The sequence below is a fragment of the Oryza brachyantha genome, chromosome 2, assembly GCF_000231095.2.
Source record: "Oryza brachyantha chromosome 2, ObraRS2, whole genome shotgun sequence".
Classification (NCBI taxonomy): Eukaryota; Viridiplantae; Streptophyta; class Magnoliopsida; order Poales; family Poaceae; genus Oryza; species Oryza brachyantha.
Window position 1 is genome coordinate 429542 of NC_023164.2, and position 15031 is coordinate 444572.

Consider the following 15031-nt stretch of genomic DNA (forward strand, 5'->3'; position numbering starts at 1 on the left):
GGGAACATGATACCCCAGAAACAAAATAAGGCTTAACGTCTACATCTCAAAGACGGTGCCAGGAAGAAGATAAACAACACCTTGTATTTGTTCCTGATCCGGCTCGTCCAACCTCTTGCACAACATGTCCTGCTATCAGCGGTGCCGTCTTGAGAAAATCGGGCCAGGGCGACGGATCTCAGCCGGCGGCGGCAGATCGGGCAACGGTGGTGGAGCTCGGGCCGGGGCGGCGGATCTCAGGCCGCGGGGTGGATCTCGGGCGACGACGACAGAGCTCGTGCGGCGCACATCGGGCGACGACGGCGGAGCTCGGGCCAGGGCGGCGGATCTCGCCCAACGGCGGTAGAGATCAACGGCACGTAACCTCGGCATAGCGGTGGTGACCGCATCCCGGCGGCGGAGCTCGGGGGTAGCAGCGCGTCGGGAGCGGCAGAACTCGGCGTCGTCGTGTCCCCGCGGCAGATCTCGGGGACGGGCGATGTCCGCTGCGGCGGCCGCCAGACGACGCCAGCGGCGATGGGTCGGGGGCGGTGGCTTTGCCCGGCCTCGGCGGGCGGCGATGACTTTCTCCCTCTCTCTCTCCCTCTTTCTCCTGCGCCTTTCTTTCCTTGCCTCTCACGCCTTCTGGCCATCTTCTAGCAAGCTCTGGACCGGGGAGGAGCAAAAAAAAGCAAAAGCAGCACCTCTGACAGGCAGACAGACAACAGTATGAGAGGGCAAAAAATGGTGAACCCATAGACATAGCGCACAGCTCACACGCAGAGAGGGAAAGAGAGGAAAGAACCAAATGCATGGAACATGTCTACACAAGCCAAAAAAAAAATAGGAGGCAGACATGACACATGCAGAGCAGCCAACCAAATAAACCAGGTCTTTGGCTGGTAGCTAAAAAACAGTGACCATATGGCCCACATGGCAGGGGGGAAATGCATGGACCAAGCACATGCAAGGCAGAAGAAAAAACTGACTAATAAGCAAAAAGCAAGAGGCAAGAGATCAGAACAGCAACGATGCGTAGACAGGCAAGGACCACGCGTCGCAACGGCAAACCGTCCACGCCAGCCAGAAACGCTGCGGAGGGCTCAATTCCTTGCGGGCTTTAAGATTTTAGATTTTAGATTAGGTAAGACCATGTTCTGCAGCATGATTTGGTTTTCGCCTATGGTAAGTTCGTTTTATTTTAATTCCTTCGTTATTGAGCGGATTCTGGACTGTCCAATGCAAGTTGATTATAGAAATAAATTAGATATTTTCATAAATAAACTTGATAAAGTAGATTTAAAGTGGTGTAATCAATGTATCAAAAAAGTATTCCTTGAGAACTTATTTTTAAAAGCGTGGAGTAAAGTCTGCTTTAATATTTTGGTGAATAAGCTGAAAACATTATATGCATAAATACGCCTCGGTCGTTAGTTATTAGATCATTACAAACAAACAATCCCAAGTCACACCACAAGGCAGATCAGTCATTGGGAGTCAAGAAAGGATAATAAGTGTATAGTAGTAGTATCTATTATAACAGGCTCTGCCTCATTTCATTTCATTTCATTCCATCGCTTCTAAACTACACCATCATGACATGAGAATGCCCACTCCAGTTGGATGGAGCGCTACTACTTAACAGTCGTCAGAGAACAAGACTAAAATGTTGCCCTTTACAGAAAATACCAACATACAAGAACAACCAATTACGCCTACCCTCATGACAACACAAGTCAGTCCCAGAAGGCCGTGATGACTTCTCTCAAGGGTGACGACAGGAGGAATGGCGATGATGAAGAAATGGGTGTCAAAACCAAGGCCAATGGGCTCCAGAATCAGCAGCGGCTACAGATCCAAGGACGCTAACGAATGTATACCGCAAATCCGCAATGCCAAGAACCATATAATCACTCTTGTTTTTTTTTTTCACATATGGCTTGGCCGTCTTTTGCCACTGTCAGTCCTCGATCTCTTGGCAGGTTTAGCCCACTGGATGTCTCCAATGCCGGGTGATGAACTCCCCCCGCGATCAGATTGCTGCACAGAATGAGCACCCCATCCAGCTGAATGCATGGACTGCTGAGAAGGGTGTGGGTCCCTTTGGAAGGGCGTCCTGGCCCCTCTGGGTGAGGGCACAGGTCCCATCCGCCCGGTGTTGGTCGGGGAGAGAGGCCCAGCTCGGCCTGAACTGGATGGAGATCCCAGGCTCGGCCTGCGATCTCTCTTCTTCTTAACTATGAACATATCCGTAGGGTGCCTGAACAGCCCTGCACTATCTGTGAACTGATCCCTGCTCCCTTGTCCAGAATGCCTGGAGTCCTTCTCAGATTTTGAAGGGTGGACCCGCCCAGAAACCTCACCAACTGATACATGCTGATTATGTCTGCTACTGCTTGAACCATGCTGATCCGCTTCACTAGTGCTTGAACGGCGTTTCTGGCCTGAAGCAGATTGCTTTGTTGATTGGGCAGCAGCACCACTTGAACCTCCTCCAGGATTCGAAAATGACATAGCGCTCTTAGCCTCTCTGAAGTCTGAGTCTGGAAAGGCAATCTTCATTATATTGAAAAATAAGTTGTGGAGGGTCTCAGCTTCTACTCGGACCTGCAATTTATAGGAGATAGAAGTTAGAGAAATACTAACAGACATGCCATGGTTTTTTCTCTACATTATTTTATCAGCAACCCAACATAGTTTTCTTCTGTAATACAAAAAGTTCTGCCGTTCTTCCGAATTCCAATAGTAATCAACTAATTAATACCAACTAGAGAGAGGGAATGTCATTAAACTTGACGGTGACCATGGAAACTATGGTGTCAGCATTGGAGCAACCCCCTGATCTTCAGTTTGTACAATCTAAAGACAAACAGGAAGCTCTTTTAGTTCTATGAAATTACCTCATGCCTATAGCTGAAATGTTGAACCACACTTTTCAACATTTGCTGCATGTCAGCTATGAACTCGTTCACACCACCATACTCAAATCCATCAACTCGTTGTTCAATTTTCTGTAGATCAAGGGTGCTGCCAGCCAGACCTTTGAATGAGGAATTCTCATTCCTTCGCCACCAAGAAGATATATTTGGTATGATTTGGTGACCCTCTTTGTCAATCCTCCTCCAAAGTTTGTTTATCACATTCTTGCACTGCAGGTATTGAATGAGAAACGCTTAGGCTTAGCTATGAAGAACTGCTAAAAAAGGCAAACAACACCTGCCAAACCAAACAGTAAAAGGGATCTACAAAAAGAAAGATAGCCACAACATTAAGCTAAGTTGTAGTAATAAATGATATTCAAAAACTACACTAGTAATTAGTGTTACCATCTGAAGCCAGGTATCCCAAAAAGTAATTAACAAAAAAAGGAAAAAAAGAAACACCATACTCATAAACATCACACACAAGATCGCTGAGCAGATTTTTTATTTTTCCCACTTAAGTGGTTCTCTTGTATTTTACAGGTATCACAGTTTTACTAAAAGGAAACAAGACGACTCACTAAATACCCTAGCCCACTTTGACCACACGTAATCTACATTCTTACAGTTCTAGAACAATGCGGAAGTGCCACATGAAAATAAGGGCATGCTTGGATGTTGGCTCTATTGCTAATGGAAGCAAATGGCAGTCTACCTTTACCTAGCAATGCAAATATTTGGTAGACCTCAAATATCCCAGCACGCGGCCAACATTAGCTTTCACACCTATGTTATCAAGTTGCGTTAACAGTCCGAATGAATATTTTACAAAATTTAGGCTTACTTGTATAGGATTATATCACACAGTAATCTACGCTTCCAAGGTAAAAGAACCTCACGTTCTTGATACATTGCTCATATGGGTTACTTTTTCCATGCTTGGCAATTTTTAAGGAGAAGGGACCAAGCCATTCGCGGGGCAGTTAGGGTTCAGGCCCACACTTGGCAAAAAAACAACAGTAAAAATATTTTCAGCTAGAGTTTGTCTAGAAATTGCATATTAAAACAATCTGTTCCTACATTTGGATGAATTCTGGCTTCGCTTTCACGACAAAATATACTAAATTCTAAAAAGTATTCCCCACCAAATTCAATATCCTATATCCTTTTTAATTTTAAAAAGACGAGGCAATAAGTAGCTTTAACCGAGTAAGCCAGCCCAAACATACAAAGAACTAAGTTTTGTATGCTACCTTTCTTTGCATACTGTCAGACATCTTTGTGCCACTCAAATCTGGACCAGCAGATTCTATCACCTTGTTACTCCAATTTTCCTTAGAATGTTCAGCAGATCCCTCACCAGATCCAGACAGCTGAGTCATTTTCCCTGCCTTGGTGGCAGGGGAAGCCTTTCTAGATGGCATGTTACGCTTTTGTTTTACTGTTCGGTGAACCGTGTCTTGCTGCCTGGAAGCAGGATCAGCAAAAACTTGCTCAGACTTAAATTGTGAATCATAATCACCATCTCCTTGAAATGCAAGATGAGCACCACGCTGAGGGATGGCCCCATCACCAGATCTATCATCCAGTTTTTCTGCATTAGGTCTTGGACGAATGCGAATACTCCGCTTGCGCTTTATTTTTGGCTGTACTACCTGTTCATCCTCACCATCATCTCGTTCATGATTCCAGCTGCCTGATTGCTGGAGATCCAGATGTGAATCCCCAGATAATGCAATCTCTCCTTCCTCTAGGTCATCCGCCTGTAATCCATTGATTAAAAAAAGTGAAGTCAGTTTCAACAAGTAGAAATTCAAATTAAAAGAGGAAAAGAGAGGCAAATAAGTACAAAAGTAAAGGAAAAGACGAGGCAAATATGCAGTGTGTTTCAGACATACACTTCTCTTCGATAAAGCACCCGGGCGGGAATCTAAAGCAGACAAAGAACGCAGCTTTTTGGAAGAGGACGAAGGTGCAGGTGGTGGTAATCTACGGCCCCCAGATGAAGATCCTGTTGAACCAGCTTCTTCAGACCTATGGGATTTTCTGCGTCCCATCCCATGTGTATAATCATACCCATCATCATTGATAGGCTCTTCTTCCTCTGATTGATCCTTGTTATCAGGCACTGAATCATCATTGTCCTCTTCATCTTCAAATTCTCCCATTTCCCCTTCTTCAGGCAGAGATGAGGTATTCCTCTCTTCAGAATCTTCATCAGATGCCTCCTCATCTTCATCATCAATCTCCCTGTAGATGGAGTACTTACCAGACCCCTTAGGCCGCCCCCTTCGTTTCTCAAGTTTTTCATTAGTGTCAAGAGCAATGCCACCAGATGCCATATTTCTTAAGGGTTTTTTGGATAAGCTCGCTACAACAGCATCAAGCTCTGTGGAGTTAACACGGAGCCACTTTGGAGCTTGATTGTGTTTCATCATATCTCCTGTCCAATCAAATTCTTCATCCATCTGATCAAATAGCTCAACTTCTTCTTCAGTCCGAGCAATCATGCGGTTAACTTGCTGTAATGAAGGAACATCATGAACAGTTTCTTGATATCTCTCTTCATCATGCAGGAGTGTTTCCAAAGTCATCCTCCTTTCCTCATGGGTTGTTCTTTGATCAAATCGACCAGCATTAATGACTTCATCTGCCATGTCAATTTTATACTGTTGGATATTATTGCGGATGAGACTTTCAATTGAACCTACGTATCTGTCTTTTCCAGCAAGATCATCCTCCAAATCTCCACTTCCCCCATTCCTCAACTCATCCTCTTTTTGATAACTTGAGATGTTATCAACAACAGCCTCCATGTAAATAACTTTCACATCCCTAGTCTGCCCTATACGATGGGCCCTAGCAACAGCTTGCTCTTCGTTTTGCGGATTCGGATCAGGGTCATAAATTACAACAGTGTCTGCACTCTGAAGATTCAGACCCCTCCCAGCAGCCCGGATACTAAGCAAAAATATAAAACAGTCAGAATCAGGCCTGTTAAAGTCAACAATTGCTGATTCACGATCTTCCAAGCTAGTTGTTCCATCAATTCGTCTGTATACAAGTTGCCTCCATTGCAAATAGTCCTCCAGGATGTCAAGAAGTTTTGTCATAGTGCTGAAAAGCAGTACACGATGGCCTGACCTATGAAGCTTAATTAAAATCCTATCAAGATTCCACAACTTCCCACAAGATCTGATTATAAAATCTTTCCCATAGTAATTCATAAAAGGATATGACAGCAATGGATGGTTGCAAACTTTCCTCAGCTCCATGCACTTGTTATTGAGATTCTTATATGTCTTGGCCTGGTACATTGGATTTCTCTGGATACGTGCTTTCTCATCTTCAGGATCAACCCTAATGGTGCCAGTGGATTTGATCCAGTCATAAATAGCACCTTGAATGCCAGACATTCTGCATCTCAAAACAATTGACTCCTGCAAACAATATGACAAGTTAATAATGTAGAAAATAAAAAGAGCTAAGTAACAAACAAATAGCGTCATCAAGTGACCAGGGCTGAACAATCGAACCTTTCGTGGAAGTGAGCCTTCAACATCCTCAACACGCCTACGTAGCATAAAGGGCTCCAAAATTTGATGCAGCCTATGAATAATAATTACTTTTTTCTCAGTTTCTAGCCAATCATCTTCTTCTTCGCTATGTGTAGGACCATCCCTCTGAAAAGGTTTTGAGAACCAATCTTGAAATGCCTTGCGATTGTCAAATACTTCTGGTAGCAATAAATTTAGGAGGGACCAAAGCTCCTTGAGATCATTCTGAAAGAATTGGGAAAAGGCATTAAATAGTAGCCCAAAATCGCTATAGAAATAGAGCATTGCTGATGTAGGCCTAGCAATATTGGCAGACCAGAAAAAAAGGAACTTCCATGACACAGTAAAAAAAAGAGCCCCCCCCCAACCCACACACCCACCCACCCACCCCAAAAGAATATCATAACGTAATTATAATGATATACCAGCATTAGTAGAACAAATGCTATGCATTTATTTTTAATGCTTACCTGTAGAGGGGTGCCAGTGAGGAGGAGACGGCGTTGGCAACGATAACGATCAAGATCTCGTGCCAAGACTGACTCTCTGTCCTTCATCCGTTGGGCCTCATCAATAATAATGTACTTCCAATCAATTCTTGAAAGCTTGGAACGATCATACATAACAAACTCATATGTTGTTACAAGAATATTAAATTTCACAGCCAGAACCTCCTGCAAAATGAAATCACAAGCAGGTCTTCCAAATCATATACTAAGACCAATGTCAGAAAGTGTGTTATCCTTCCTGAATAAGGATCAAATAATATAACTAGGACCACCAAGTATATAAGAAACATTTGTGATATGCAAATATGCAATATTGTTAATATAAAAAGTCATCTAGGAGGGGGAAGGTATAGTAGATCTTTTTAACTGCTAAGTGGTCTTTTTAAGTCCAGACGTAGCATAAAATAACTATCAAATCTAAGAGACTTGCCTGAGAGAATAATTTTTGCCGTTGATCCTTCGCACCAACATAAAAGATGCAAGATGCAGATGGCAACCAATTCAGCAATTCACTCTAAACCAATAACAGAAATTGAAGTAAAAAATTATGTTTCCAAACAAATATCTGCATCATACAATAGATACAAACATTATTTCCTCAAAGTAAAAAAAAGGACAGGAAGATAGAACCTTCCAGTTGACCAAGACTGCATTTGGTACTATTATGAGATGAGGTCCATAATTCCCTTTAAACTCCATTAAGTATGCAATCAGAGACATAACCTGTTTGTTCAAATGGTGGCCATGAAAGAATGTTACTAGCAGCATGGCAAAAGGAAACAAGGAAGCAAATCAGGCAAACACAAAATAAAATATCATAAAATAACAAAAGCCTATCAGGTGGAAGTGGAACAGAATAAGAAAGGCACCTGTACAGTCTTGCCAAGACCCATCTCATCAGCCAAAATACCATTCAACTTATTATTGTACAAGGAAAGCATCCATTGAAGTCCCACCTGGAAAGCCAACAAATCAAATTGTAGTTTCATTTTGACTGTTTAGGAATGTACTGAAGAAGGGGGGTGTGCGTGTGTGTTTTGTGTGTGTAAGAGTTGAAAATAAATGCCCTACCAGCTGGTAGTCCCTTAAAGTTCCTGCTCGCAGCAGTGAGGGCTGTCTTGTAACTCTCTCATTCACAGCATGAGCCAATGTGTAGTACCTAAATAGCATAACAAGTGAAAGCTTATCTAGGATGAAAAGTAGTGTGTACTGAATGACCATATTGATCTATAGTTAGCAGCTACAAATTAGAGAGTAAAGTGCACATGAAATTTACTGACGGGTCAGAAGCACTCAAGCACATATAAATTTAACTTCTAGTGAATCAGAAACATAAATTGCCAATAAAAAGCATCCAAAACAAGATAATTACTTACTTATTAACAGATGTATTTTCCCTGGGTGCATTCATTTCAGAGAATGTGTTCCTTATCATAACCTCCTGACCAGCACATTGTGCAGCAGCCTTCACTTCTTCTTCAGAAAGACCCTATTAAACAAGTGGTATGCTCAAATTATCTGTAGGACTGTGATATTGGAGATGAGGGAATCAGTGCAGCAAAAAGTTACTATGCACCAGTGGTTTAAGTGCCGTGATGATGGGTACAGTTGAAGAATCTCCATAAAATTTTGGAACCCTAGTAAACATTAATACTATTATTAATAACAAATAGTACACTGGCCAATACACTTCTCATTCAGTCTAGAAGCTATGATGTCTCTCACGCTGCATGCTGATATGATTATCTTTGGAGGTTTATTTGCACTGCATTTACTGCCTTGTTCTGTTATTTATCATTACACAGCTCATTGATTAGCAAGGCATTATTTGAACCTGAGATTGTTAAAGTTTCTATTTCTAATAATCTACATTCAGGATACTTTTGCTACCAATCTTCTGGGTACTTGGCGAGTATTCTAGTGGCCTCTGTCCAATAGACACCTGCAGACTGCAGTAAAAGGGCCTGGACTAAATATGATTAGAAGCCACATGCTCCTGCAGTTAGGGGGTAGTGAGTATGTCCCAATACATCTATGTCAATGTGATGCCATGTTCCTCATTTTCAACCCCTAATTTGTGCCCCCTACCCCCAAAAAAAAGAAGATTTCATAGGACACAGGATGAATTAAAAAGTTGGAAGTAACATGTACCGTCCATTTCGCAGCCCAGAAATAATAAGCAAAGAAAGATTGGGAAAGGGCTATTATCATTTTCCAGAGCAAAGAATTGTCATATTCATACCTGTGCTCGGGCAGCAGCCGCTGCAGCATTTGCTGCCTCTTCAACTTGTTGATGATTCTTGGCAGCGGTTATTTTCCCACCAAGTTTATAAAGGTACTCCTCAGTCTGAGTCAAGAAAGAAGATAGAACATTGTATCTTTGAGCTGCATCACCAGGAACACTGGTTTGTTGCTCCAACAATATTTGACGATATCTTTCTACGTCATTGTTTTTTAGTGCCTCCATTCTTTTGTTTCGATCATCATCCTTTCTCTTTGAGAATTCCCTCAGCATCCTTTCATGGTACTTGGCTACCCCTCTGTTACGAGTAATCCGTGCATCACGAATGGCCCAATGTGCCTCCAAAAGCTTCTTGCGCCACTGGAAAATGGATTTGAGCTGCTTTTCTCTTGAGGCTTTCTGCATCTGCTGAACTTGCCTTATAAGCTCAACACGCTGGCGTTCACATTGTCTAACAAACTTCCTATATATCCTATCAGGCATTGCCATTATTTCTTGCTGTTCCTGTTCAACTTCATCCCTCAAGCGAGCCTGAAATTCAAGGAGTTTCAGCTTCTTTTCTTCAATCTGCAGCCTTAAAACAAGATCCGGTTGGATCCTTTTCCTCTCTAGATTAATTGCAAGCAAGCCACTAATCTTTTTTAAGTTATCCTCTCGTTTCTTACCAAGAACTATCATGCCTTCCTGAGCTAACAAATCTTTTACATCATAACCAAGTGCTAGATTACTGTTATAATTTGCAGATACCATGGAATCGTGTTTCCTGGTAAAGGATGGAAAATCAAATAGTGGGCCATGGTATTTTCTCGAAACATCTCTCGGAGTAGGTGCACTACTTGACGAGCCAGCTCTTTTTGCCTGCTCAGCATCTGCTGATCCGCTTTCTGCTGGCACAGATTTCCCCCTTTCACCATTGTAGTCACTTCTCCCAGGTGTTCTCTGGATACCCCTTTCTGGATCCTGCTCAGATTTAATCAGGGCGGTATTAGTTTGTTCAGGCGCTGAAACAGGTCCAATTCTAACAGGATCCTTGGGTGAAGCTTTAATTGCTTGCATGGGACCACTAGCAGAAATTGTTTTGTCCTCAGGTGCAGAAACCTCCACCTTTGGTAAACAGGGTGCCTTCAACAGGGTAGATCTTTCAGGAGCTATACCACCACTCTCCACGGGTCTTCCATGTTCACCAGCACTGCTTGTGGCAGATCTCTCGCGGTTTGTTACTGGAGGTCCAGAAACCTGCTGCGCTTGTGAATCAGTTGGTGGTGGTTCAGACATGATTAAGTCAAGAACTTCTGGTGGCAGCTTCTTATCACCACGCTGAGATCAACCAATGAAAAATAGAGAGATTTACAATATTGAGATTAGTGAGCTTGAATGACAACTTAAATTTTATTTTGCACTGGAACTCATAGAAAAAGCAAATACAAGACCAAATTTCAACTTTCTTGTACCTTCAGACGGCGAAAAGCTAATATCTGGGCTTTAAGTACATGAAGCTGATGTTTGGTGAAACCCATAGGTGGTCGGGCAGCTTGATTCGGGGTCTGCGATCCTCCTGCTTCACCAGAATTTGCTGAAGGGGCAGTAGCTCGATTAGCCTGCTGCAATTGTCTTGCATATTGCATCTGCATTGCTTCAGAATTTGCATTATTTGGATTGGGCTGCTCAGGAATCTTGTTTGCATGTCCAGAACTTTGGGGCATATGCATCATCTGTCCACCATTACCCATTGACACAGCTGGCCTCACAGCCCTGTCATTTGAGCTATCTCTGTTCTGAGCAGCTAACTGTTGTTGCATCTGCATGTTGCTCAGATTCATCATCTTGGGTTCTGCCCCACCAGAAACAGAGGTGCTAGGTGGGAGAGACTGTCGGGGCTTCGCTGCGCCACCCTGACTAGGAAAATTACTATGCCCTGGTGCGTCACTGTTCATCTGCGAGGGAACAGATTGCTGCTGTGAAGCCATGCCTGCCTCATTCTGCTTCTGCATGGCCGCCATTCTGTTTGACTGCAACATCGGTAGGAGTTGAGAAATGAGACTCACATTTGCAGGATTGGACAGGTCGAGGTTGTGCTCCTTGGCCCAGGCCTGGATGGCTTGAAGTTGGGCCATTGCCATTGGGTTAGCTCCAGCATTGCCCATGCCAGCTTGCCCTTGCATTGGCTGCATCGGCCTCACCATACCTGCTGAAGACAACTGCTGCCCAGGTACTCCTTGTGGTGGCATAGGAGGCCTCATATCACCACTCCTTTGCTCACTGTTGCTCGGCTGCCCCTGTTCCGTCTGCTTCTCTGCCTGTTGAAGATGCTCAGACTGCTGTCTCTTGAACATCTGGGCTTGGGCGTGGGCCTGAAGGGACATAAGCTCCTGCATTTTTGCAGTGTTGGCAGCCACATCCTGGTCTCTTGCAGATGGCCCCGCCATATTCATCTTGGTCTGCTGCTGCTGCTGGAGAAGCATCCCGTGTGACTTCTGCTGCTGCTGCATCATGTACTGCAGGTATGCTTGTTGCATTGCAGCACTCGGGCTTTGCTGCTGGCCTCCGACAAGGCCCTGCGGTCCGCCAGGTTGGGGCAGGTTCCTCTGGCCCTGGAATGGGGGCATTGGACCTGACGACGGAGGGAAGCTGCCGCTGCCACCACCTCCCATCATACCGTGTGGCGCCACACCGGCCGGGTACCCTTGCTGCTGCTGCTGCTGCTGCTCATGGTGATGCATCATTGCCTGCAACAGCGGAAGGCAACCCGTTTAGACCAACTACCAAAAGAAAATCTAACAACGCAATTTGGAGCATTCCACTAACACAGCAAAACCAAAATGTCCCCCAAAACCTTCAAACCATGAGACTGAACTCCGAATCGGACACTCGGTTCCAAACCCAAAAATCACACGAAAACTTGAACCATCTGTGCACGCATGAGAGCAGGGCAGGCAAAAATCACATGAAACCCCACCCCAAGAGCGGGACAAGGCAAGGCACCACTTCGCACTCGCACTCCACTGAGTGGGGTGGGGAGAGGAAGAAGAAGCCCGGTTTACTGTTTAGGGAAGCGCCGCGTAAAGGCGGCGCCTTTTCGCCCGCGCGCCAGCAATTTTTCCCAAATCCCAACGGCCACACACCACGGCTCCCCCCCACCACCAATCACGTCCGCCTCGCCCGCAGAAAAAACCCCATAACCAACCCCCCCAAAAATAATTTTCGAATCCCAACGCCAGCGCCATGGTGGCCCTCACCTGATTCCTAAACCCTAGCTGCTGCTGCTGCTGCTGCCCCTGCCCCTGCGACACGGGCGGCCGCGGCGACGTCGCCGGCGAGCCCCCGGACGGGGGAGGAGCCTCGCCGCCAGGCTGCATGGCCCCTAGATCTGGCCGATTCGGGCCCCCCTCATGCGCCCCCCGCGGCGAGATCTAGGTCCGATCGGGCACCCCGCGCGGCCGGATCGCGGGCGCCGGAGGAGAACGCGGGGCTGGGGTTCAGGCAGGGGGGCCGGGGGGGGAGTGTCAAACCCTAACCACCACCTCCTTCCTCCTCGCCTGGGCGCGGATTTTCCTCCGATTTTTCCGTCGGGTTTTGCTTTTTTTTTTCGGAAGAGAAGAGAGGAGAAGAGGAGAGAAGTGGGAGTGGGGAGGAATGGTAAATTCCAAAGAAGAATTGGGTTTTATGCTAAAATGACGGGTTTGGGGTATTTTTCTCTTAGGCCCCTGGAGTTTAAGATATTTGCATGGACAGGATCACAGGAAAGGAATGTGGTATTATCCCTGTTTGGTTAAAATTAGACCAAGGCCATAAATCATGATTCCCAAATCTCCATTTTCAAGCTGGAATTTAACAGGTTTCCATGGTTAGCTTTTGATCGGAGATTCGGTGAGATATGTAATGAACGAATCAGAACATTTTTTTTAAGATAATGGAAGCACATTTTCAACCTTTTGAATCGTATTAACTAAGTAGAAACAAAATGACATGCCAAATTTCGGTAACATTTTTGCAAGTAACGTTAGCAATCTTTTTGGAAGGCAAAAAACGGTGCCAAAATTCATATTCATCTGGAGCATGTTGAAGCTTGATCGGATGATTAACTGAAATTGTCGCATTTGGAGATGTACCTGTCGCTCCTGTCTGATTATAACTGTCTAATGACGGTGTCTTATTACTCAGCAGCAGCAGCATGGTGATTCATGATGCAGTTATTTTAACTGCCAGTTGTACTACTACTCCTAGCTGTCTATTCACCCTCCGGATCAGACGTGTCAGTTACTGGAATTTTGTCACTAGTACTTGACGTGATTAATGGCAGGTTGCCTGGAAAGTCAGTGCACCAACAAAACTCTGGAGGTCGAATACTCAACTGGTACTGATATGATAGTAGTAGAATTGATCTACAGAGAAAAATAACAACCTGACTGAAGACTCGAAACTGATACTGACAGAATTGGCCCCTTTCGTTTCGCAGGCTGTTTATAAGCTAAAATTTAAATTTTAGAACTTAATTTTAGACTTGATTTTGTGATTTTTTTCATCATATTTTATACATTTTGCTTTTGAGTCGCTATGGACACGTATATAAAAGTTTTACCTGTAAATTATTTTTCGTTTGTAAAAATACGTTTTCACTTATTTCTCCAAAAAACGAAGTGATGAGAGCCTTGATCTACAAAGATAAACAGAAAAGGTCATTGTTTTTTTTTTGAGTAGTGACTGTTTTTCCTGCCCTCATTATCGGTGAAGAACAAATTGCTCAATAGATCAAAGTGCTACTGCATCTGTAATTCTGTATCTGAATTTGTGTTTGTTTTTTTTTTCAGAACATAAGGAAAGAAACATCCATAGATAGATTTTTTCTTTTTGCTGGGCCGTCCAATTAGCCGTCCAAAATTCTTAAGATTGCGAGAAGGAGAATTTACAAAATACAAAGTGTTACAGAGCATTCGACATAAAACTGTCGGGGCAGCCATCCTGGACATGCTCAGGTTTTGGCTGCAAGCTCACTCAGACCCCCGCTAACACACCACTGGAGTGGAAATAAAATTCATGGAAGCCCCTTTTTGGTTAGCTCCACAACGTTTTTAGTGAGTAATTAACCGTCTTTGATTAGCAACCAACCAACCAATTGGCAGAAAATGAATTCAGATCAGGACAACTTCTTGTGGATTGGCCAAGTTGTAGACAAGTAGTAGTATGGTGCACTGTCAAGGCACTGGCAATACGGCATGCATGGTGGATCTCCTACTCTCAACCTCTTGTTGTTGTTGACTCACACGTGAAGCAGGCAACTAATTAAGAAGCGTAAAAACGCATACCAAAAAAAAAAATTATGTATCTCTTTCTGTAGGTCACTATGTTGACCTCCACATTATTTGGATGTAGTAGCTTGAAGAACTTGTCAAATTTGTGCAGCGGTTAACCGAATTTGTCGCATCTGGAAGCTGGACTGTGTGTAAGTGTCTGTCACACTTACCTGATTGTCTGAATAATAGAGTGTCTTTGACCTCCATCAGAGGGGTGATCCTGTTTTTAATTGGGCGCTTGTATTTAATTTCTGCATGGAAAGAAATCACGCAATCTACAGCGTTTTGCTGATTGACCTATTTTGTCGGTGCTTTTACTCACGTGATTAATGACAGGTTTGCGTGAAAGTCAGTGCAGGAATTCCGTGACTGAACTAGAAAAGGAAAAACAACTTAATTTGGAGGTCGAATACTTAACCTGACTGAAAACTCAAAACTGATCTACAATAGCTGAAGAAAGCTCAGAGCGCTACTTTACTGTATCTGAAATCTGTATTAATTTTGTATTTGTTCGGAGCAGAAATAACAACAC

General features: G+C 44.0%; 1 protein-coding gene across 1 annotated transcript; it reads right to left on the bottom strand.

Moving 5' to 3' along the window:
• Positions 1 to 1388: 1388 nt before the first annotated feature.
• On the bottom strand, positions 1389 to 12855 carry LOC102702914 (ATP-dependent helicase BRM). Its single transcript, XM_006648161.3, has 14 exons — positions 12445 to 12855; positions 10660 to 11934; positions 9209 to 10525; positions 8343 to 8455; positions 8038 to 8125; positions 7836 to 7922; positions 7597 to 7689; positions 7397 to 7480; positions 6928 to 7131; positions 6437 to 6682; positions 4799 to 6340; positions 4154 to 4663; positions 2880 to 3128; positions 1389 to 2586 (listed from the first exon to the last, which is right to left on the bottom strand). The coding sequence occupies exons 1-14, from the start codon at positions 12562 to 12564 to the stop codon at positions 1909 to 1911; spliced, it is 6606 nt and encodes a 2201-aa protein (XP_006648224.1). The 5' UTR covers positions 12565 to 12855; the 3' UTR covers positions 1389 to 1908.
• Between the last annotated feature and the right edge of the window lie 2176 nt (positions 12856 to 15031).

Coding starts and splice junctions, on each gene's coding strand:
- LOC102702914 (XM_006648161.3), bottom strand. CDS start 12,564: ATGCAGCCTGGCGGCGAGGCTCCTCCCCCGTCCGGGGGCTCGCCGGCG. Junction 8,456..9,208: donor CGGCTGCTGCCCGAGCACAG/GTATGAATATGA, acceptor CTTGTTTAATAG/GGTCTTTCTGAAGAAGAAGT. Junction 3,129..4,153: donor CTGACAGTATGCAAAGAAAG/GTAGCATACAAA, acceptor CAATACCTGCAG/TGCAAGAATGTGATAAACAA.